Source organism: Rhinolophus ferrumequinum, chromosome 11 (assembly GCF_004115265.2).
Source record: "Rhinolophus ferrumequinum isolate MPI-CBG mRhiFer1 chromosome 11, mRhiFer1_v1.p, whole genome shotgun sequence".
In the NCBI taxonomy this organism is placed as follows: Eukaryota; Metazoa; Chordata; class Mammalia; order Chiroptera; family Rhinolophidae; genus Rhinolophus; species Rhinolophus ferrumequinum.
Window position 1 is genome coordinate 6,454,053 of NC_046294.1, and position 24,873 is coordinate 6,478,925.

Sequence of the window (24,873 nt, forward strand, 5' to 3'; positions counted from 1 at the left end):
ATCCATATATATTGAGTATTACAACTTTAGTACAGTTTTCCCTTTCTTAAAATGTGTATACATTTTTTTGGCACCCTTTGTATATATGTATATATTACACCACATTTGGTAATGTGTGTTTTCTCTGGAAGGACAAAAACTACTTTCATTGCTTCCAGGGATGGGAACCACGTAGCTGGGAGTCAGGAATAGGCGGTGACTGGGTTCAAAATTCAAAACATACATGTGAATATATTACCTACTTGGAAAACAAATTGAAAATACTTTGTAATCCTTATTTTGGCTTCCAATGTCTGCTGTGTCCAGGCTTTCTTACTTCCATGCATCTTGGGAGCCACTCATATTGCACAGAGGCATTGCATCCAAATTTCTGCCATCTGACCCTTGTAGACTTCTCCAGCCTTCTCCACCTTTGGTTCCAGCCCCAAACACACCCTCCCCTCTAACCTTTCTGTAGGCAGCAGTTTCTCTACTAGTAACACACATGTGAGCTCCATTCTTGAGACACAGTTCTAAGACCTTCTAGGATTAACATTCAACACCCATTTTATTATAATACCCATTTTACAGATGAGGCAATAAAGATTAAAATAACATGCCAAGGTCACACAGGAACCTGGAATTTGAACTTCAGCTGTCTGGCAACAGAGACCTACACTAGGCTTAAGCACTACACTAGGCTGTCTTTCCAAGAATACCCTTCCTCATAGATCCTGCCCCTCAATCCTCATGGGCATACTTGACATTTTCAATGCCCACTTCAAATGCCACCTCCTCTGGAAAGCCTTCCCTGCTCTCTCATTAACAAATATACTGTGTTGTTGTTGTTGGTTTTTTTTGGGGGGTGTTCTATTATAATAATTGCATTATATTTGATGGCAGCCTAGGGCAAGAATCAAATCTTATTCCTAAACAGACCTAGCCCTGCAGGCATTTCTAAATTGAGTATAGAGCTGTTTTCCATTTGAGCTTTTTTTTGTCTAATACTCTCCTAACCCTCTTCTAAAGGCTGCATTTACCTAATCTCATTCAATCCCATTTACACTGTGTAGATCTCATCATCCATAGATGATGTTGTAGAGAGGAAACTGAGGCTCGGGATGACTGGCCACCAACAGAAAGGGAAAGAGCTACTATAGCATGTGTGCTTATGGGTCTCAACCACTGATACCTAAACCTGGCAGAACCCCTCCCCTCCAGCTTCTTCCCTAACCCCTTCTTAGGTCAAGGAGCCAGGCCAGGGCCTAAGCATAGTTGGTGTCCTGTGGACATGAGTTTATTAGAGGGGCCAAAGTCAGAGTGGGCACAATTTCAGGTTGAGAGGAAGGGGCAGGGGTCTTGGGCAGCACTGCCAGCCTGAAGCCAAGACAGGAGGCTGGGGGCCACAGCCAGTAGAGTGTCAGTTCAGCAGGCAAGCAGGCAAGATGCTCTTCACCCTGAGAATTCAATGCCTAGGGCACTGGTGGAGGCTTTGGGAGGACTGGGGGAAGAAGGACAGAGAGACGCTCAGTGAGGTAACTTGCCAAGCTCATACAGCTAGGAGGTGGCAGAGCCGGGACATGTGCCCAGGCCTGCTGGTGCCAGGCTCCTTCTCTTCCTCCCATTCTCTCGGAACCCACACCTGCCTCCCAGTCTCCCAAGAACACCATTCAGCTCCTGTCCCCAACTCACTGTGGAAGGTGTAGGTGCCTGGCTCCAGATGCAGCTGGGATGGCAGGACCATGAGGAAGTCCCCACCCCAGGGGTCTTTAGCCACTGAGAGACAAGTGTGGGAAGGAGGGTGGTACCACTCAGGGTTTGAGAAAGAACACTTGGGTAAGACAGCCAAGGGGCGGGGTTGGTGGCAGCAGTGGCTACAGAGAGGGGGCAAGCTACAGAGGGAACAGTGGGGTGGCGAGAGGCCAGGGCCCCGAGGGAGGGGGACCTGGGCCTCTGGGCCGCTCCTCTGAGCCCCACCATGGTGGGGGCGCCTCTCCCGAGTCCAGGCCCAGTGGGATGGCTCCTTGGCCATGACCTGGCATGAATAGAGTGAATGGTAAGTGGGGGTGGGAGGTCCAGCCTTTTTCCCCAACCCCAAGATGCCAGCGGGGCTTCACCTCCTCACAGCATTGGCGGCTCACGAAGGCCCGGAAGTCCATCCGTGCCCACAGCTTATCCCTCTGATGCAGGAAGTCTGCCACCTGATGATGCCAATCTTTGCCCAGGGCCCAGGGGAAAATCACGCATTTGGCTTCCTCAAGGTCCTCCTCCATGTCATTCGCAAGGTACCTGGTCACAGAAGTGGTGGTGGCGCAGGGGAGCAGAGTGATGAGTCCTCCCTGCCCCATCCTACAACTTGCAGCAAGTGTCTCCACCACCAGGCCAGGCCAGACACTCACAGGGCTAAGAATAGGTTGCTGCGGGTGTACTCGCTGAGCTTCAGGTTGGCGCGTCGGAAGTAGACCAGCGCTATGGCCAGGAGATACTGCAGACACACAAAGCAGGAGAGGTGAGTTAGGCACTGGGCGAGGGGACTGTGCCGGGCCCATTTGCACCCAAGGAAGTTCTGGTGGGAGTTAGAAAACCTGGGATAAAATGGTGGGGAGAGGTCTGCAGAGACAAGGATTGAACAGAAAGGTGCCCCCTCCCCCAGACAGGGACCCAGTGAATTAGCAGCATACAAGCCCCACTAATTCAACCTTCCCTGTGACCCCAACCTCTACCCACACTGTGTCCCCATACCTTATCTGAAATCTGGAAACAGGGATCTCTGGAGAGGAATTCCTGAAGGAAACTGTGCTCTGGGGTAGAGAAGAGAAACGGTAGACTGGGGTTACCACCTGCCTCTCACAAGACAAGAGTGACATCAGACGCTCCAAAGCCCAAGCCAATACCAAATCCACTTTCTGACATGAACCCCCACTCCCCACACACCTGCCAAGCCAGAGTCACCTGAGAAGGGAAGGGACAGGGACTTCAGACCCTTGCATGGGCAGGCTGAGATCCCACCTCTCAGGTCTGTTTCAAACTTGGTCCTTACAGCCCCTACCAAGCCAACCCCCAGGTAGACTCACCCAGAAGGCCAAGGAAGGCCTGGAGCTCCTGGTGCTGGCGGGAACGGAGAGACCCACTGCTCCCATCTTCACGACTCCAGCCCCACAGCTTCACTTGGGTGACAACAACTTGGGCAGGGTCTTGGGCTTCACTCATCTCATGGGGGGTGGGGGCAGGTGGGGTGGGGTGGGGGCGGGTGACCTGTAGAGAAAGCAGCCCCAGGACTTAGTATCTTCCCCCTCACCCCCACAAGTCAAGAGGGTTGATGAGGCTGGTCTGACAGAGGCTGTCCATAAGGTGGAGGGATGGGTAAAGAGACTCAGGGGTCTCTGAACAGAAGGAAACTGGGAGGCCTGTGGGGTGGGGAGGCCAGAAACGCTGCAGAGATCCTGAGACTGCAGCTCTTCGCATCCCCCGCCTTCTGGCACTCCAGGCCAGAGAGTAAGCACAGCAGCAACAGGGCCCACTGAGGCCATCCTAAGTGCCTGGAGCTGTGCTAAATGCTTTCAGGGCATCATCTTATTTCATCCTGGTGGCTAAGTAAAACCGAAAAACCATTTTGCAAATACGAAGACAAGCGCGAAAGACTCACAGTCACCTAAAAGTGGAGTCTATCTGAACTCCAAAGCCAAAAGAATTCATTGCTCCTCTTGCTCCCCAACTCATAACTACCCACTCCCCACACCGGCAGACTCGACAGGACCACCAACCTCTTACTTCACAGAGGGGAAACAGACCAGAGAGGAATGTTATCATACAAATATCTGTGTTTAGAGCAAGCTGAGGTGTGACCACCTCAAACATTTCAAACTACAGAGAGAGACTCCACCTAAGAGCCTCAGGAGAAGGTGCCATCTGTCCCGTGGTCAATCGGGGGGCCTCCATCTAGGATCCCACAAGCAGCCCAGCCTCTTTCTTAAGAAGCCTTACCTGAGCTCAGGGATTACCTACAGCATAACGCTCCTCCGCCAGCTAGCGCATTTATATAACCCCAGAGCTGCCCCGCCCCCCCGTGGCCCTTCACCAATCAGGCCCCTTCCTGGGGAGCAGGGTGGGGCTTTAGGCTTCCACCAGGAGTAAACCCGGTCTCCACCGCTTGCCTCTCCAGCTGCCCAGGGTAGATTCTTCAAAGCTTCATCACCTACAAAGAGGGGTGAAGGCAGGATAGCTGGACCCCCCGGGCCTGGAAAGCGGCAGGGCCCCCTCCCCACCTCTTTACAAATGTGGAGCCAAGGTGTGGCATGGAAATGAGGCCTGGGCAGCTGCTAGTGGCTGATGGGTAAATGATAATTCACTGATTGTGTCTTGCTGGGACAGGGTCGCTGGGTGTGTCTGTGTTTTTTTTCAGATCCAGAAATCCCAAAACCTGGGAGCCAGAGAGGAGATTGTCCTGGCATGAGAATAACCGGAGGCCACATCCCCTTCCCAAGATCCTTTGGAGAAGGGAGAGCCTGGCCAGTGGCTCCAGGTTGGTAGAGGAGGCCTTTGCTTAAGGCTGCCAAGCTACCCCCGCCCCCGCCCACCCACAGCGTTAAGCCTTTTCGTTTTCAAGTCCCCACTGGCTCTTTCACTGTCTACAGTCCCATGTGACAGTCAGCACCAACATTGCTTTCCATATTTGACAGATGAGTTTTCCCCCCAATTTTTATTATTTTCTAATGTGTGGTAAAATACGCAAAACATAAAATCTACTGCCTTAGCCATTTTTAAATTTAGTGGTTTTAAGTACATTCATATTGTGAAACCATCACCACCATTCATCTCCAGAACTCCTCATCTTGCAGAACTGAATTTCTATATCCATGAAATACTAAACTCTCCATTTCCCCTCCCCCAGGCTCTGGCAACCACCCCTCTACTTTTTGTCTCTGTTAATTCAATTACTGTAGGTACTTAATATAAGTGGAATCATACAGAATTTTCTTTTTATGACTGCCTTATTTCACTTAGCGTAATATTAGTCCTCAAGTTTCATCCATGCTGTAGCATATGTCAGGATTTCCTTCCTTTTTAAGGCTGAATAATATTGATTCTATGTATATACCACATTTTGCTTATCCATTCATCCATGAATGACAAACAAGCAAACTTAGGTTGTTTCCATATCTTGGCTATTATGAATAAAGCTGCTATGAATATGGGTGTACAAGTCTCTCGAGACAATTCTCTGGGTTGTATACCCAGAAGTGGAATTGCTGGATCATTTGGTAATTCTATTTTTAATTTTTTGAGGAAATATCAAATTGTTTTCCATGGTGGTTGCAACATTTTACATTCCCACAAATAGTACACGTGTTCTCATTTCTCCACATTCTTACCAGCATTTGTTATTTTATGTGTGTTTTTTTTATAGTAGCCATCCTAATGAGTGTGAGGTGGTGACACGTGACTTTTAAAATATGTATTTAATAGAAGTGGAAGCCGAGAAAGAATTTAATAATTTGTGCTCAAAGTCTTGCCACTGCTGACAACAGAATGGGCTCAAATCAATGTGTGTTTGGCCCTGTGAAGTAGGTTTTATGGTTCTCATTGCCATTTTCAGATGGAAAACCGAGGTTCAGGGGCCCAACCTCCTAACATTTGAATGAAAGATGAAGGAAATGTGGGCTGGGCTAGGTGGGTAGTGAGCACACGGCCAGGTGTGCGCTGGACCCCGGATACAGGCTCCTTCCTGTGACACGACGGCTCTTCCCTGGTTGAACGTCCAGGCATCCATCTTTGCTTCGCTCCTGGCCTCGGGCTTTGATGCTGGCTGCCAGTGTGGATTCTCACTCCTAGGGATTCCCCCTCCTTTTTCTCTGTCTCTCTGTGTCCCTCGGTCTCTCAGTCTCTTAGTCTCTTGGTCTCTCTGAACTCTCAGCCTCTATGAGTCTCCGGGTATCTGTGGGTTTCTTGGTCTCTCTGTGTCTCAGAATCTCTTAGTGTCCCTGTGTGTCTCAGTATCTTTGAGTCTCTCTGGATCTCTAGGTCTGTTTGGCTCTCTCTGGCTGTCCTAGTCTCTCTGGATCTCAGTCTCTGAATCTCTTGGTCACTCTCAGTTTCTGGAGCTCTTAATTTCTCTGGGTCTCTTGGTCTCTGTGTTTCTGGGTCTCTGGACTACTTGGTTTCCCTGGTGTCTGGGTCTCTCTAGGTCTCTGGATCTCTCTCAGTTTCTGGGTATCTTGGAATCTCTGGGTTTCTGAGTCTCTGTGGGTGTCTCTGAATCTCTTGGTCTCTCAGTCTCTCTGGTCTGTCTTTCCTTTCCTTGTGTCTTATGTCTCTGTGTCTCTAGTCTCTCTGGGTTTAATGGTGTCCCCCATGTTCCATAAGGCTGGTGAGGCCTTCCCTGACCATCTGGTCTCCATGAGGCCACCCTGTATTGTGTTTGTGAGGGTGGTTCTCATGTATTTGTCGGCCTCTCCCAGAAAGGAAGGGGCAACGCTAGTGGCCTCCAGAGCAAGAACCATAAACATGTAACTAAAGAAGCTATAATCGAATCAGCGCACATGTTCCTCACAACCTCTTCATGAAGTAGTTATTATTAATAGTCCCATTTTACAAAGGAAAACAACAGTAACTGAAACACAGAGTTGGGTTGTTTCCGAGAGGTTAAGTAACTTACTGCCAGCCGCACAGCAGTGAGTTGGAGAGCCACATTTCAGCCTGGCTGCCTGGGCCAGGCCCCACGTTGAAGCGTAAGCCAGGGCCCTGGTTGTCTGGTCCAGCGCCGTTTCTGGACCAAGCCTGATGAGAAGAAGATGTTCAGTAAAACTGAATGAACCCCCAGACCAGTTGTGTTTTCCACCTCTCTCCCTCCCCTCCATACATAAGGCTAGAGACTAGTAAGTGTCTGTGAGTGGGCTAATTGCCTTAACTCTGGGTGGGCTTTAGGCCCACGCCCCGCAGTGCCAGCCTTGGGCATCTGACACTTCACATTGTGGAGAATTTTTTTTTTTTAACTTTTTACTTTGAAAGAATTTAGACTCACACAGATGTTGATAAAAAAAAATGTATGGAAAGTTTTCATGTCCCCTTTACCCAATGGTAACGTCTTGCATAACCAAAATACAGTTAGAACCAGGAAACTGACATTGGTGTACAACAAAACTACAGAGCTTTTTCAGATTTCATCAGTTTTTACACTCACTTTTTCAATTTTTTGGTGTCTAGTTCTATCATTTTATCACATGGATAGATTAGTGCAACCACCGCCTTGAGCAGGATACAGAACAGATCCATCATCCCAAAGGAACTCCCTGACGTTATCCCCTTCAGTCACACCCTCCCCCGCACTCTGCCCCTGGCAACCATTAATCTGTCCTTCATCTCTATAATTTTGTTATGTTAAGAAATTATATAAATGGGATCACACAGCATGTGACCTTTTGAGACCCTCGTGATTAAATTGGACCCACCTGAATAATCCAGAATATTCTCCCCATCTCAAGGTCCTTAACTTAATCACATCTGCAAAGTCCTTTTTGCCATGTGAGATAATATGTTCACAGTTTCCAGGAATTGGGATTAGACATCTTTGGGAGGGCATTATTCTGCCTACCACAGTTATCACAGCATAGTTTATACTGAAGTAACTAATACACTTTTTTTTTTAATTTTTTTATTGGGGAATATTGGAGAACAGTGTGTTTTTCCAAGACCCATCAGTCATTGTCCTTCAATCAAGTTGTGGAGGGCACAGCTCAGCTCAAAGTCTAGTTGCTGTTTTCAATCTTAGTTGCAGGGGGTGCAGCCCACCGTCCCATGTGGGAATTGAACCAGCAACCCTGTTGTTAAGAGCTCGCCCTCTGGGGGGAAAAAAAAAAAGAGCTCGCCCTCTAACCAACTGAGCCATCCAGCTGCCCCTAATTAATATACTGTTTATAAAATTCTATTGTAGCACTACATGCTGTTTATAAAAGATACACGTAAAACAAAAGGATATAAAAAGTTTAGATGCACAAGGATAGAAAAAAATATCAGGAAAATACTAAAAGAAAGCTGTAATTGCAAATTAGTATCAGAAAAAAAATAATTTCAGGTTAAACGTATTACTGGAGAAAAAGAGGATGCTTACATAGTCATTTAAAAATATACAGCAATTTTAATTTTATTTACTCTTTAAAAAAATTTTTTTTCAATTATAATTGTCATTACATTAATTTACTCTTAAAAATGAAATCAATAAGCAATAAAGATTTGTACAGATTTATATGGATGTATAAATGAATAGAACCACAAGGAAAAACAGACAAAATCACAATCATATTTGTAGATTTGATGGCACACGCAGACAAAAAAATTAGCAAGGATGTAAAAGATACGAAGAATATGGTTAGCAAATTTGACCTAGTGTACAAATAGGGAGGACTGTGCCCAACAAATACAGAAAATCATGTGCAGAATATTTTCCAATAAATTGATCGAATTCTAGACCATAAGGCAACTCGACTAATTTCAAAAAGTTAAAATCATTCAGTCTGTGTTTTCTGACCATAAGGCAATGAAATTAAACATCACCAACAAACAGATAAAGGGGGTGGGGATAATCTTATGTATTTTAGAATTAAACATTTTATGAAATTTCTGGGTCATGGTAAAACACCACAATGAAAATTAGAAAATAGATTAGATGGGGCCGGCCCAGTGGCTCAGGAGGTTAGAGCTCCACGCTCCTAACTCCGAAGGCTGCTGGTTCGATTCCCACATGGGCCAGTGGGCTCTCAACCACAAGGTTGCCAGTTCAACTCCTCCAGTCCCACAAGGGATGGTGGGCTGCGCCCCCTGCAACTAGCAACGGCAACTGGACCTGGAGCTGAGCTGCGCCCTCCACAACTAAGATTGAATGGACAACTTGACTTGGAAAAAAGTCCTGGAAGTACACACTGTTCCCCAATAAAGTCCTGTTCCCCTTCCCCAATAAAATCTCATAGAAAGAAAGAAAGAAAGAAGATTAGATTATAGATTTGTGGTGTTTAAGATTGCAATCATGATGAAAATATTGCATGTCAAAGTTGGGGGACACAGCTAACAATTCTTAAAGAGGAATTTATAACCTCAAATGCATATAAGAAATTGTGCAAGCTAATGAGCTAAGCTCTGCCTTAAAAAGTCACAAAAGGAGCAGAGGGACTTCCAAGTAGATGAGGGCCATAACGGTTGCCTAGGTCCCCATCTCCCAGTGTTTCCTCCCAAAACAAATCAGAACAAAAATGGGAAATAGAACTCTGCAGAAACCACAGCCTCAGCATAGTATCTTGAAAGCAAGACTATCTAAACTTCAGAATAACCATAATTAAAAAGAAACTCACCGAATCCCAGCATGGACTTCTCATTACCTCACCGAGACTTATCAAAAAGCTTTGTGCCAAGAAAACCAGAAGAGGAAAGTTGGCATTTTGGCCCAAGGATGATCTAAAATCTTCATCAGAAAGACAAGGCCTTTCTGCCATCTTAAAATACTAGGAAAATGTCCTGGGAGATCAGAGTTTAGACTACAGGAAGGGACTCAAACACATGTGAGATTTAAAGGGTCAGTCTTTAAAATGCATAGGTTTGGGGAGAGGAGAAAAAGGCCAAAATAACAGAGAAGTCTCCTTAGGTAATTGAATGATAAAGGGGGATAAAAAGCAAAAGGGAAAAATTTAGGGTCTTGCAAGACAAAAGAGAAACAAAATAATCAAAAGACACAAACCACTCCCCTCACCAAACAAACAAAAATCCACTAAAATATCTGGACTTTGCTATATTGACATAAGAGTGTGTTATTGAACTGGGAATCTTGTGAAACACCCCAACACCACACAAATGAGCAAAAAAGAAGATTAATAGATCAATGGGAGCTATGATTAAAAACCACCACCACCAACAAAAAGAATCAGAAAATAAAATCCAACACACATCAACTGAAGAAAATTCCCACTGGAAAAAACAACCATGAATTCAAAGAAACAAAAATTCACAAAAAATTGATACATACGTATTAGGTCACACAGAAATCATCAGTAAGTTCAATAAAGTAGAAATAGAAACAATATCTTCTGAGCACAATGTAATAATATGAGAAATTATTAATAAAGACAAAAACAAAATTAGGTGAAAACAAACTGGAATCCAGAATTTCTAAAAAAATAACAATAACGGGGCCGGTCTGGTGGTGGCTCAGGTGGTTGGAGCGCCGTGCTCCTAACGCTGAAGTTGCCAGTTCGATTCCCACATGGGCCAGTGAGCTGCGCCCTCTACAGCTAAGATTGTGAACAACGGCTCTCCCTGGAGCTGGGCTGCCGTGAGCAGCCCGAGGGTGGCTGCGGGCTACCGTGTGCTGCCATGAGTGGCCAGGGGGCCAGCGTGAGTGGCCAACAGCCAGCAAGAGCTACAGTGAGCCGCTGTGAGTGGCCGACCTGCTACCGACCGCCTCAGCCTGGGGGCTCATAATACCATCATGGGCCAAGGAGCTATGTCCTATACAACTAGACTGAGAAACAACGGCTTGAACCAGAGTGAGGGGGCGAGAGGTGGAAGAAGTGGGAAAAAAAATAACAATAATGAAAATACTACACATCAAACTCTATGAGATACATTTAAAGCAATGATCTGAGGAGAATTCATAGTACTAAACACTTTTATCATTGAAAATAAAAGAATGAAATGAATTAAACTTCCAGCTCAAAGAAAACTAGAAAAAGAACAACAAAGTAAGCCAAAAGAAAGAACAAAGAGGGAAAAAATAAAGATATAAGCAGAGATTAATAAAGCAGAGAACAGAAATTAGACCTGGAGTTTTGGGAAAAGTAGAGAAACTACTAGCTAACTTTTTCAGGGCCGGGGTGGGGGGTAGGAAGAAGCACATACAAAATAAGAAATGACAAGAGGAAAATAACCATTGGAACAAGACATTTTAAAGACTCTTAAGATCGATTTCCAGAATGGCAGAGTGAGAAGTGCAGTAGACTTTCTCCCTAATAAAACAACCATTTAACTGGAAAAAAATTATTATTATTATTTTAAATTTTTTTATTGAGGAATGTTGGGGAACAGTGTGTTTCTCCAGGGCCCATCAGCTCCAAGTCGTTGTCCTTCAATCTAGTTGTGGAGGGCGCAGCTCAGCTCCAAGTCCAGTGGCTGTTTTCAGTCTTTAGTTGCTGGGGGCACAGCTCACCATCCCACGCAGGAATTGAACTGGCAAACTTGTTGTTAAGAGCTCACGCTCTGACCAACTGAGTGAACCATCCTGCCACCCCACCGGCAGCTCAGCAGCAGCTCGTTGTCTTCAATCTAGTTGTGGAGGGCGCAGCTCACTGGCCCATGTGGGAATCGAACCAGCAACCCTATTGTTCAGAGCTCGCGCTCTAACCAACTGAGCCATCCGGCCGCCTCGAAAAATATATTTAAAAAAACCCAATTATTTAAAGTCTGGAAATTATTCTGAAGGCATCTCCAGCAAATGCAGAGGCATTCATTAAAGGGACTCTTATTGTGAAGAGTGAGAGTCAGTGGCATTTGAGCCTCATCCCACTTTTTTCCCCTCCCTCCTCCTCTCGCTACCTCTACTGTCTGTCTCATGGAAGCTCCACTCCAAGCACTCTATTCCAGGCTGTTGGGTCAAGAAAACAGGGGCCTCCCTTTCCACTCCAATTCCCATTTCCCAGTGTGGAGCTACAGTTTCACCTCAGGAAGGGCAAGCCATCAATGTTTGTCATCCCCTTGACATGGAAGCTCTATTTCAGGCAGATGCAGCAAAAGAGGACTGGTCGTCGTTTCCCCCATGCATGACAGACATGACAGGCCTGAAATACCGGATTCACATGGTTCAAGCTCCAGGTCTCTCCTAGGACAGGGATTCCATGCCAGGAGGGAAAAGTCAGGAAGGTCTTACTCCGTAAGGATGGAGAATTGAAGGTTTCTTACAAGACTAAACATACTTTACCACACAATCCAGCAATCACACTCCTTGGTATTTACCAAAGCACTTAACAACTTATGTCCACACAAAAACCTGCACAAAAATGTTTATATTAGCTTTATTCATGAATACCCAAAACAGAAAGCAACCAGATGTCCTTCAATAGATTAATGGATAAAACTATGATCTATTCATAAAATAGAACATTATTCAGTGATAAAATGAGCTTTTGTGATGGTTCATTTTATGTGTCAGCTTGCCTGGACCATGGTGACTGGATGTGTGGTCAAACATTATTCTGCATATTTCTGTGAGGGTGGTTTTGGATGAGATTAACATTGAATGGATTTTGAGTAAAGCAGACCGCTCTCTATAATGTAGGTGGGCCTTGTCCAATCAGTTGAAGGTCTGCATAGAACAAAAGGCTGACCTCCCCGAAGCAAGAGGGAATTCTCTCTCTCACTCTCTTTTTCTCTTTTTCAATTACAGTTGACAAAAGGGAATTCTGCTGGCCTGGAGATTGAACTGCAGCACCGGCTCTTCTCTGCTCTCCAATCTGCTGGCTTTGGACTTGCTAGCGTCAATAAGTGCAAGAGCCACTTTCTTAAAATATCTCTTTCTACTTATGTACACATGTTTTTGGTTCTGTTTCATTGGACAACCCTGACTAAGACAGCTATCAAGCCATGAAAAGACATGGATTAATTTAAAATGCATATTGCTGAGTAAGAAAAGCCAAACTGAAAAGCCTACATATTGTATGATGCCAACTATACGACATTTTGGAAAAGGCAAAACTATAGAGAGAGTAAAAAGATCAGTTGTCCTAGGGGAGGCACAGGGGACTTTTATGGTGGTGAAACTATTCTAAAACTATACTGGTGGACACATAACATCATGCCTGTTCAAAACCAAGAGAGCTGCCCAACACCTTTGTTGAAGGTGATGGCACCTTTGTGTGACCTTAACACAAACTATGGGCTACAGTTAATAATAAGGCATCACTATTGGTTCATTCAATAAATGTACCACACTAATACAAGATGTTAATAGTAGAGGAATCTGTGAGTAGGGGGTGCAGGTATGGGGTAGGTATATGGAACTCTCTATTATCTACACAATTATTCTGTAAATTAAAATTGTACCCAAAAAGTCTATTAATTGTTAAAAAAAAAAAACCACAAAGAAAAGCCCAGGTCGATATGTTTCACTGATGAATGTTACCAAACAGTTAAAAAAGAATTAATACAATACCTTAAAAAACTTTTCTAAAAATAAAGAAGCGGGAACACTTCCCAGCTCATTCTATGAGGCCAGTATTATCCTGATATGAACGGGGGGGGGGGGGGGAACCCTCAACAAAATACAAACTGAATTTGGCAAGGTGTAGAAAGCATTATACAAGAGAGGTTTATCCTAGGAATTCAAGGTTAGTTTAACATTAAAAACCAATCAGTTTAATATACTATATTAATAAAAACAAAGAAAAAAGTACATGTTCCTATCAATGGACACAGAAAAAGCAGTTGACAAAATTCAACATCCTTATGATAAAACACCCAACAAACTAGGAATAGATGGGAACTTTCTCAACTAGATAAAGGACATTTATGAAAAATCCATAGCTAACATCATACTTAATAATAAAAATTGGAATGCTTTCCCCTAAGATCAAGAACAAAACAAAGATGTCTGTTCTTAACCACTTTTATTCAACATTGTATTAGAGGTTCTACCAGAGCAATTAGGCAAGAAAAATAAATCAAAGACATCCAAACTGAAAAGACGGAAGTAAAACTTTCTCTTTGCAGATGACATGACCTTGTATATAGAAAATCTGAAGGAATTCACTAAAAGCAAAAACAATAAAAAACAAATGAGTTCTGGTGCAGCCAGATGGCTCAGTTGGTTAGAGCGCAAGCTCTGAACAACAGGTTGCTGGTTCGATTCCCACATGGGCCAGTGAGCTGCACTCTCCACAACTAGACTGAAAACAATGAGCTGCCACTGAGCTATTGGAGGGGCGGCCAGATGACTCACGTTGGTTAGAGCATGAGTTCTCAACAACAAGGTGCCGGTTCAATTCCCGCATGGGATGGTGGGCTGTGCCCCCTGAAACTGAAGATTGAAAATGGCGACTGGACTCGGAGCTGAGCTGCACCCTCCACAACTAGATTGAAGGACAACAACTTGACTTGGAGCTGATGGGCCCTGGCAAAACAAAAAACACACTGTTTCCCAATATTCCCCAATTAAAAAACAAAACAAAACAAAAAAACAAATGAATTCTTTCCTCATTGGCAGTATATAAGAGCAATATTTAAAAATAATTGTATTTCTATACACTAGCAGTGGACAAAGCAAAAATGAAATTAAGAAAATTCCATTTATAATAACATCAAAAACTAAAAGATTTAGAAATAAATTTAACAAAAGAAATGCAAAATGTGTTGTACGTGGAAAAACTAGAAAGCAATGTTGAAGAAATCAAAGATCTAAATAAACGGAAAGACATCCCATGTTTACGGATTGGAAAACTTAAATTATTAAATGGCAATAATCTCCAAATTAATTTTCAGATTTAACAAAATCCCTATCAAAATCTCAACTGCCTTTATTTTAGAAGTTGATACAGTGATCCTAAAATTAATGTGGAAGTGCAAGAGACTCAAAATAGTCAAAACAATCTTGGAAAAACAATAGAGAACAAAGTTGAACAATTCACACTTCTCAATTACAAAACTTACTACAAAGCTACAATAATCAAGAGTACTAGCATTAGGATAGACAAATAGATCAATAGACTGGAATAGAAACGAGAATCCAGAAATAAACCCATACACTTATGGTCAATTGATTTTCTCTAAAGGTGCCAAAACATTTCAACAGGAAAAGAATAGTCTTTTCAACAAATAGTGCCAGGACAAATTGAATCAGTACACAAAATCTTACCATGAAGAAAACTCCAGGCCTATATGGCTCCACCAGTCAGATTAACCAAGCACTTAAGGACCCAATAATGCTATCCTGTACAAATCCTTCCACCTCCCCCTACACATGTCATAAAGGTAGCAGGCTTGACACCAAAAACAAATACTGCAGGCTCATAAACGTGGATGTAAAAATCCTAGGTAAATTATTAGTAAACCGAATCTAGTAATGTATAGAAAAGATAAACACACTGTGCCCAAGGTGGATGAATTCTAAAAATGCAAAATTAGAGATGAGAAATTTGATTAATACAATGTGCTCCTTTAACAGATTAGAGAAGAAAAATTGCACCTTCTCAGTGAATTCGGAGAGTACATGTTGCTATGCCCAGTGAAACAGACTCCACAGGGCAGTCACACCAGTAGGGGACATGTGGCCAAGAGCAACAGGAGAGGCAGTGGCTGGGCAGATGTCTGAGCCAGCGTTTGAGACGGGATCTAGATATTGGCAGCTTTCTCTGGAATGCAGTCAGTTTTGCACTGAAAAAGCAAATCCTTTCAATTCGTCACAGGAACATTTTGTAAGCATATTTATAATACAATAACCACGTGGGTTTATGAGAAAAATAAAAGTAATGAGTTTAAAAATAATAAAATTGGGGGTGTGGTATCTTGGGGTGGGAGACAAGGAGATGGGATGGGGGAGGAGGAAACAGGGAAATTTAATGGTGTTGCTAATGTTTCTCAAGTTGGGGGTTTATTTTATTATTTTACTCCATTGTTTATGTATAGTTGATATCAATTATTTTGTGCCTATCACATATTTCATAATTTTCAAAAGTGAACTCAACATGCTGCCCCTAAATGTGCTGTTTCTGGGATTATCCATTTTAGAGACTGATTCTACTTTCCACACAGGAGCCTGGGGTCACTTAACTTCTCCCTGTTCCTCTCCCCTTCACTTAATCAAATCCTGCATTCTGGCCCTCCACACCTTCACCACCTCGGGGCACCCTGCCCAACCCAGAACATTCTGTTTATCCCTCCGTCGTCAGCGGCCATATCAGCTCCCTGACCACTCTTCCTGCGGTAGCTGGCACTCCTGCCCCTCCACCAGGCCCCCACTCTACTTCGGCCAGGATGACATTTCCAGGGCAGATTTGTTCCACCATCTCCTTCTTAATCCCTGCAGTATCTTTCCACTGACCCTAGTACAAACCCCGAAGTCAATAAGAGGCTGTTTCCAAGGCGGGGTGATCTGGCTCCGCCCACCCCTTCAGACTCATTTTCTGCCATTCTCAGCCTCACTCCCGAAGCTCCAGTCACCCTGGGATTCTCTGTTTCCTAAACTACACCCAGACTTTCGGGCCAGACGTCTTCCCACGGACTGATCCTTGTTCCTTTCTCCCTTCCACCCACCCTACCCTCTAAACATCTTATGTTTTCATCTAAAATGTCACTTTCTTATCCCATTTTTCATTACTTATTATCTATTATCAGGCATGGCCTTGGACAACCTCCTTCTCTTACTATCTGCTTTGCTTTCCGTATCCCTGACTTCCAGCCAAATGCAGATCTCCACTGAACTCCAAGGGCCCCTAGTGGGTGACAGAGCCACAAGATAGTGGGAGCCTGGGTTCTCTAATAGCGAAGAGGAAGTCTGCCCTTCAACTGCTCCTCTCTCTATCAAAGACACCAGGTGTGTTAGTTATCTATTGTATAAAACTTACCCCAGAGCTTTGTGGTTTAAACAAAAGAACAATTTATTATCTCATTGTGCTGTGGGTCAGGAATTCAGGAGCAACTTAGCTGGGAGAGATTCACAGTCTCTCATGAGGTTTGCAGTCAAGATGTTGGCCAGGGCTGCAGTCACCTGAAGGCTTGGCTGGGCTGGAGGATCCCCTTCCCAGGGGGCTCACTCACATGGCTGTTGGCTGCGTGGCCTCAGTTCCTTACCACGTACACCTGTCCATAGGGCTGCTTGAGTGTCTTTATGCCATGGCAACTGGCTTCCCTCCAAGCAAGCAATCGAGTACAGATAACAAGCAGAAAGTCAAAGAACCTTTTGTGACCAGGTCTCCAAAGTCTTACCATCACTTTCATTTTATTCTACTCATTAGAAGTGAATCAATGAGTTCAGCTTACACTCAAGGGGAGGGGAATTAGGGTTCACCGCTTGTCCATACATTCTGTATGAACATATCCTAAAACTACCACATCTGGGAGACTCCAACCTTGGCTGAATCCACCCATCCACCCAGTTGGTACCTGCACCAGAGAGGAAAGCAAATTAGATAACCAGAGGGTTGTTTCCCTTTGAACTCAGGGCCACAGGACTCCTCGGGCACTCATGCTTTCTGGCAGTCCTGCACTTCTCTAGTGAGTTCCCAACCCTCTTCTGAAATAACTAATCACAACTTCTCCCTCCTCTAACCCCCAACACTCTTTCCCTTTTCCTGCTCCTGTATCTATTTGAATTCACATCTGTATACACCTCCTGCTAGGATAGGAGAACCGTTTGAATTCACATCTGTATACACCTCCTGCTAGGATAGGAGAACCGTCTCTCTTCCTTTCAAACACTCTGGGTCCTCCTCATCTGCTCCACCTCCCTTTGATTTTCCAAAGTCATCACTTCTCTATGTGTTTCCTTGTTTATTTGTTGTCTTTTATTGACTAAGTTCCATGAGGGCAGGGATTTTTATCCAATTTGTTCACTAACACATTCTCTACTTAGAACAAGGCCTGGCTTATGGTGCACGTTCAGTAAATACTTGTTGGATGAATAAATGACTGAATCAATGGGAGGAGGGAGACTCCAACCATTCTAATGGAAGGAGGGAGGAACAAGTGTGAGAGGGAGGAGGAAAGTGTGGGCCCCCAACTTCTTGCTCTGGGCAAAAGGCTCCTGAGGGCAGAAAGTGTCTTTTTCCTCACCACTGAGTTCCCACCACTCATCCCCATGCCTGGCACATAACAGGTCCCATAAAAATGTGTTGATTGGCCAGACGCCCCAATTGCCCAAGCCCACACCTTATTGCCTTCAACACCTTTCTTTGTCTGTACTAGACTTAGGCGATAGGTCCTGTTCCTGGACCCCTGTAGTCTATGTCCCTTTCACAGATGCCCACACTGGCCTGAATTAAGAGTCCTGACACAGCCTCACATGTGGCCGCCTGCCCCCTGCAGCAGTAGGCAGAGATTTGGGCTTCCTGTCCCTGCCCTGCCCTCCAAGGACACCCACGTTGTCTACCCTAATGGTGGCTTGTTCTCTGGCTTTGCCCAGAGGCTGTTGGGAAGGACTCAGCCCCCAGACACTGCTTAAGTTGGCAGTGGAACTCACCACAGACACTGGGGAATTGGATTCTGACTGTGGGGCCTGACAGCTCATGAGCAGCGTTGTGAAATGTCAAGGAACCAGACAGAGTCCTGGCTGAGCCAACTCTCCAGCAGGATGACTCGGGCTAAATTCCTTAGCCTCTTTGAGCCTCTGCTTTCTCATCAATGAAATGGCAAGTTGTCACAAGGATTGACAAAATGGACATGTTGCAAAGCGCAGAGGGTGAGAGTGGGGCTGCGAGGTCATACTTCCTGGTTTAAATCCTTTTCCTTTATCTTTCCCTATTAGCTGTGCAAACTTTAGGCACGTTACTTAATCTGTGCCTCAGTGTCTTCATCTATAAAACAGGCATGATAATAGTACTTGGCTCATAGGATTGTTTTGAGGATTAAAACCGTGTCTGACAGTCAGAGCTCAATACATAAGGTCTGCATGATTATCATGACAATTTACATCATATTCAAAGAAGTTATTTTTATGATTCTGAGCCCTGTCCTGATGGACGTCATTGACACAGGAGCAATTACAACATAGGGTCAGACGAGGCTGTGTTCACATTGGGTCAATGCCATGGGCACCAAGAGGAGGGGGAGACTCACTCAGGTTCATGGCTGATGCTTGAAAGTGTCTGGTTGTGCGCTAAGGATTTCCTAGGCAAACAGGAGAGGGAAGGCATCTTACACAAAGGAGGAGCAAAACAGAAGAAAACGAGGCTGAAGAGACAAGCAGATTTTGGGGAATGGGAACATGTTAAGTTCAGCCACAACACAAAGTGCATGATGGGGAATGGGGGAGGCAGGCTGGAAGCAGATCATGCAAGAATCCAAACGCCCAGTTAGGAAGGCCTTATGTCAGAGCAGTGAGGCCCAAGAAAATTCACTTATCCAACCATCCATCCTTCCATCCATCCATCCATCCATTTGTTTATTCACGCCTTCAATACTCATTGAGTTCTAATTTTGTACCAGGCCCTGGACCTGAGTCTGGGAACAGGGACACACACCAGATATGGTGCCTACTGTTTGGGTTATCTATTGCTGTGAAACAAACCACCCTAAAACTTAGAGGTTGTAACAATAACAATCATTTATTGCCTTACCATTTTGCAATTTGGGCAAGGCCTTGAGTGGACAGCTCTTCTCCATGTGGTATCATCCGGAGCAGTTTAGGACCGGAGGGTCCGCTTCCAAGATGGCTCACTATTTGGCTGGCAAGTTGGTGCTGGTTGTTGGCTGGGGCCTGGATTCTCCTCTACACGGGCCTCCCACAGGACTGCTGGGGCTTCCTCACAGCATGGTGGCTGGGTTCCAAGGGATGGAAACAGAAGCTGACAGTTCTTTTAAAGGATAAGCTTAAAGATGGCATGGCATCATTGTCACTGTATTCTATTGGTTCAATGCAAGTCACGGGCCAAGGCTAGAATCAAGGGGGTGGAGAATAAATCCCACCTCTCTATGGGGGAAGTGATTAAAAACTTATGACTATCGAAACACACAAACCTATCAAGGAGTGCAAATCTTTTGCTGCTTAGATTACATTAAACACTGAGGTTGATCAGCTGATTGGTTGGATAATTGATTGTTTTGATTGATAGAACCTAAAGATTACTGTAGTAAGTGATATTATACTATATGTATTCTTCTGCAACTTATTTTCATCAACATTGTGTTTGAGAGATTTCTGCTTGTTGAATCTCTTTGTTCATTTTCACTATACTGTACAGTATTCCATTGCATGATTAAATCACAACTTATACATTCTCTTCTTTTTTTTCTTTTCTTTCTTTTTTTTATATTTTATTTATTTATTTATTTTTTAATTTATTGGGGTGACAATTGTTAGTAAAATTACATAGATTTCAGGTGTGCAATTCTGTATCACATCATCCATAAATCACACTGTGTGTTCACCACCCAGAGTCAGCTCCCCTTCCATCACCATACATTTGATCCCCCTCACCCTCATCCCCCACCCCCCTACATTCTCTTCTAAGGATGCACTTAGGTGTTTATAATTTTCCTCTACTTATGAACAGTGCAGCAATGAATATCCTCTGTGTATGTTTTCCTTCTGCACATGGGGGAGTGAAGTTGCTGGCATAAAGGGTAGGCACATGTTTAAAATTACTAGATATCGCCAAATCACTCTTCTTTATCCTGCCTCTAGAGTTATTTTGCTTCACATTCTTGACACGTGGGGATGTTAACACTTTTTACTTTTTGCCAACACTACGAATGAAAAATTATATCTTATTCTTGTTTAAATATTCATTTACCTAATTATCAGTGAGGTTGAGCATCTTTTCACATTTTTTTGGTGATTAAAGTTCCTGTTTACCTGTGTATAACATTTGATCATTTTTCTTTTGGGTTACTTCTCTTTTCTTATCACTTTGGAGTTCTTTTCATATTCTGGATACTCATCCTTAGCCTTCACCCGTCTGTCAGTTGTTTTGCTTTGTTTATGGAATCTTTTAATGATTTTAAAAAATATATAACTTTATTGAAGCATATTTTACATATATAATTTGCCCACTTCAAGTGTACAATTCAATGAATTATTAGGAAATTTACCAAGTTGTGCAACCATCACCATAAATCAGTTTTAGAACATTTCCATTACCGTAACGTGTTCCCTCATGTCCATTAGCTGTTAATCCTGTTTATGGGATCTTTTAGTACACATAAATTTTGTATTTTAATGTAGTCAAATTTATCCATATTTTCCTTTATGGTTCGTGCTTTTCATGTGTCTTCTTAAAGAAATCCATCCCTACCTCATACTCTCCTCTATTTTCTTCTGAAAGTTTTAAACGTTTGCTTTTTAACATTTAAGTAAATCAGTTCTTCCTAGAGTTGATTTTCGTGTGTGGCGTAAAGTTACTTACCATATGGGTCATCAATTGTCCCCACACCATTTATTGCAGGGCCCGTCTTTTCCCCAGTCATCTGCATTGCTGTTTCTGTCATATATTTGCTTTCCACACCAGGCTGGGTCACTTTCTGAATTTTCTATGTTAGTTCATTGATTTAGTTACCTACCACCTGGACAATATTATGTCTTAGGTACAGTAGGTAAAATTATACTTTCTATGGAGGAGAGGTCCCCCATCCTGCATCTCTTCTTAAAAATTGCCTTGATCTTTTGATCTGTCACACGCATTTAAAAATAAACTCTTAAGTTCCATGAAATATCCTTTTGATCTAGATTGAAATTTTAGATCAATTTGGGGGGGGGAAACTGAGATTTTTATACTAGTTAGCTTGTTACCCTCTGGGTCTAATAAAGTCTTGTGTTGTCTGTATATGGGGAGGAGGAATGGAAGGACTTAACTACTGAGTCATCTTAAAAATATTTATTGGTCTCTTCATGTTTTCTATTTTGTGTTGGGCCAGTTTTAACACATCTCTTATTTTCTAGGGAATTGTTCACTTCACCTAAGTTTTCAAACTCCATAAAAATGCACCTACTAGATCCTTATTATTTTTAAATCTCTGCTGTACCTGTGATTATATATTTTTCTTTTTTCTTCATTATATTGTTTATTGGTAACTTTAACTTTATTTTCTTGATCAGTCTTGCCGGAGGTTTTTCTATTTTAAAAGCTTATTCAAAGAGCCTCTTTGAACTTTGTTAATCTTCTCTATTTTAGCTTTATCTATTTCATTAATTTCCATTTTATCTTTGTCATTTCCTTGCCTTTTATTGATATAATTCATACTCCATAATATTCACAATTTTAAAGTGTACAATTCAGTGGTTTTATGTATATTTAGAAAGCTGTGAAACTGTCACCACTATATATTACAGACCATTTTTATCAGGCCACCCTGCCCCCCAAAAAAACCAAACCCATTAGTAGTCACTTCCCATTCCCCACTACACCAACCCCTAGCAACCATTACTTTGTCTATATGAATTTGATTATTCTGGACATTTTACATAAATGGAATGATATAATACATGGCCTTTTATGTCTGGCTTCTTTCACTTAGCAGAATGTTTTCAAGGTGTGTCAGTGGTGTAGCCTGTGTCAGTACTTCATTACTGTCTATAGCTGAATACTACTCCATTGTGTGGATATATTCTATTTTGTTTATTCTTGCATGGACATTTGGGTTGTTCCCACTTATTGGCTATTATGAATAATGCTGCTATGAACATTTGTGTACAAGTGTTTGTGTGAAAAGTTGTCTTCAATTCTCTTGGGTATATACCTAGGAGTGGAATTTCTAGGTCATATGGTAATTCTACATTTAACTTATCGAGGAATTGCCAAACTGTTTTCCAAAGCATCTGTACAATTTTACCAGAAATGCATGAGGGTAACAATTTCTCTACATCCTTCCTAACACGTTATAGTTGGTCTTTTTAATTATAACATCCTAATGGGTGTGAAGTGGATCTCATGGTGGTTTTGATTTGCACATTCATAATGTGACTATTAGCCATTTTTATATCTTCTTTGAATAAATTTCTATTTAAATCCTTTGCCCATAAAATTGGGTTACTTCTCTTTTTATTATTGAGTTGTAAGAGTTCTTTATATAGTCTAGATACAAGTCCCTTATTGAATATATGATTTGAAAATATTTTATCCCGTTCTGTGGGTTGTCTTTTAATTTTCTTGACGGTACCCTTTGAAGCACATTTTAAAACTTTGATGAAATCCAATTTATCTAGTTTTTCTTTTGTTACTGTGTTTTTGGTGTCATATCCAAGAAACCATTATCTAACCTAAGGTCATGAAGAAGTATGCCTAAGTATTCTTCTAAGACTTTTATAACTTTAAGTCTTACATTTAGGTCTTTGATCCATTTTGAGCTAATTTTTGTGTATGCACCATTTATTAACAAAACTATTCTTTCCCTCATTGCATCATCTTGGCACCCTTGTTGATAATCAGTTGTTCATAAATGTATGGGTTTACTTCTGGACTCTTAATTCTATTCCATTGATTTATTTGTCTATCTTGATCATTGTGGCTTCATAGTAAGTTTTTAAATCAGGAAGCATGAGTACTCCAACTTCATTCTTTCTTTTTTCTCTTTATTTACTTCTTCCTTTTCAGAACTGTTTTCTCTAGTCTGGGTCTCACGCATTTCAACATAAATTTTAAGATCACTTGTCAATTTCTGCAGTAAATGTAGCTGGCATTTTGATAAGGACTGTAGAATTTTTAGATCAATTTTGGGGAGTACTGCCATTTAATAATATTAAGTCTTCGAATCTATACCTTTGAAGTATCTTTCCATTTGTTTAGACATTTAATTTTGTTTCAGTGATGTTTTGTTAATATTCACTGTACCAATCTTATGCTTCTTTTGCTAAATTTATTCACAAGCATTTTTTGTGTGCATTGTAAATCGAATTGTTTTCTTGATTTCATTTTTGGGTTGTTCATTGCTGGTGTATAAAATTGTAATTGATTTTTGCATATTAGTAACCCTCTATCCTGCAACCTTGTTGAACTCATTTATTAATTCTCATGTCACTAGAAAGGTACAGATGGCTTTATGGGGAGCCAACTCAGTGACAGATTACAAACTAAAGTTATCAGGCAAATTGAAGTCAGCAGGTGGTGGTGACGGTGGCTGAGGCCAACAGTACAGAAATTTAGAGTTAGACAGACTCAGTGCCAATCCCAGAACAGGTCTTGTTAAATCTCTGAACCTCAATTGTCCTACATATAAAATTAGGATAGCACCACCTAGCTCATAAACTTTAACGACTGATAATTAAAGGAAACGACGGAAACAAGGCGCAAAGTGGGTGCATTAGCTCCAAACTGTCAATGAGCGGTCTGGGTTGGCAATGACTGAGACACAAACTGAAATAAATACAATGCAGCCCAAGACTAGGGGGAGCTGTGCCTAAGGCCCAGAACTGAACAATAAAGCACAGCAAAGCAGCAGGCACCGGGAGCACTGCGGGCATGCAGCGTCGAACTCAATCCCTTTGCACAGAACATTACCGTCCTAAGATAAGCAGGCAGTAAAGGTCGGCCAACTGCTCACTCCGAGGCACACCTAGCTGCCCCTCCCCTTCCTGGCGCAGCAAACGTCCCCCCAAGGCAGACACTGTTCACCCACCCGCCCACCGACTGCGCCTCCCCCACTCTCCGCCCCCTGGGGTTGGACCTAGTCCTAGGCAACGCTGCCTTCCGCCCCTAGCAACCTCTCACCTGCTTTTCTCTTCCTATAGGCCAGCAAATTTCCTTTCTTTTTCTTATTGGTCCGCGTAACTCTATGTTGACCAATCAGTAGCAGCCACGGGGACCCATCTCACTCCCACACGATTTGGGGGTGAACGTGGAGGAAGCAAATTTTTATTTTCTGAATCCAGTTTTCCAAGAAAGCATCTTATTTGCCAATCTGTTGTGCATCCCCCTGGAATGAGTCTCTAAAACATTTTTTCTTAAGCATGTAATGTCCATCCTTCGCCTACTCCCCGCTCCAAGTGGTACGACCCACACTATGCTCCATCTTCCAGCCACTTTCAGAGTCTGAGTTCCCCACTGGACAGAGAACACTTGGCGGCGGAGACGGTACCATCTGTGACTAATAAACAGGGGCACTCCAACCTCCTCCAGGGTTGCCCTATTCCGCTTCCACCACCTCTTGCATCTCTTGCTCGAACCGTGGGCACGAACTCCAGATACGGTGGTGGGACGACTGCTCCCCGCACCAAGG

At 43.0% G+C, this 24,873-nt stretch overlaps 1 protein-coding gene across 6 annotated transcripts; it reads right to left on the reverse strand.

Annotated features, from left to right (window-relative positions):
• On the reverse strand, nucleotides 1-24,503 carry SPDYC (speedy/RINGO cell cycle regulator family member C). Of its 6 annotated transcripts, XM_033120083.1 has the most exons (10): nucleotides 24,366-24,500; nucleotides 19,281-19,481; nucleotides 6,635-6,756; nucleotides 3,054-3,234; nucleotides 2,914-2,931; nucleotides 2,722-2,780; nucleotides 2,379-2,464; nucleotides 2,097-2,268; nucleotides 1,672-2,014; nucleotides 1-1,480 (listed from the first exon to the last, which is right to left on the reverse strand). In XM_033120083.1, the coding sequence occupies exons 4-10, from the start codon at nucleotides 3,187-3,189 to the stop codon at nucleotides 1,452-1,454; spliced, it is 843 nt and encodes a 280-aa protein (XP_032975974.1). In that variant the 5' UTR covers nucleotides 3,190-3,234; nucleotides 6,635-6,756; nucleotides 19,281-19,481; nucleotides 24,366-24,500; the 3' UTR covers nucleotides 1-1,451. The 6 variants fall into 6 exon arrangements, with proteins under 6 accessions (XP_032975974.1, XP_032975968.1, XP_032975969.1 ...); XM_033120077.1 differs by having other exon boundaries at nucleotides 1-2,014; XM_033120078.1 differs by lacking the exon at nucleotides 19,281-19,481 and having other exon boundaries at nucleotides 1-2,014; nucleotides 24,366-24,503.
• Nucleotides 24,504-24,873: the final 370 nt, after the last annotated feature.

Bases quoted from the DNA above. Each gene is read 5' to 3' on its own strand.
- SPDYC (XM_033120078.1), bottom strand. From the start codon at position 3,189: ATGAGTGAAGCCCAAGACCCTGCCCAAGTTGTTGTCACCCAAGTGAAG. The intron at 2,465-2,721 runs GTATGGGGACAC...GTGTGTCTGCAG, and splicing joins GTTTCCAGATTTCAGATAAG to TATCTCCTGGCCATAGCGCT. The intron at 2,015-2,096 runs GTGAAGCCCCGC...TATTCATGCCAG, and splicing joins GCCGCCAATGCTGTGAGGAG to GTCATGGCCAAGGAGCCATC.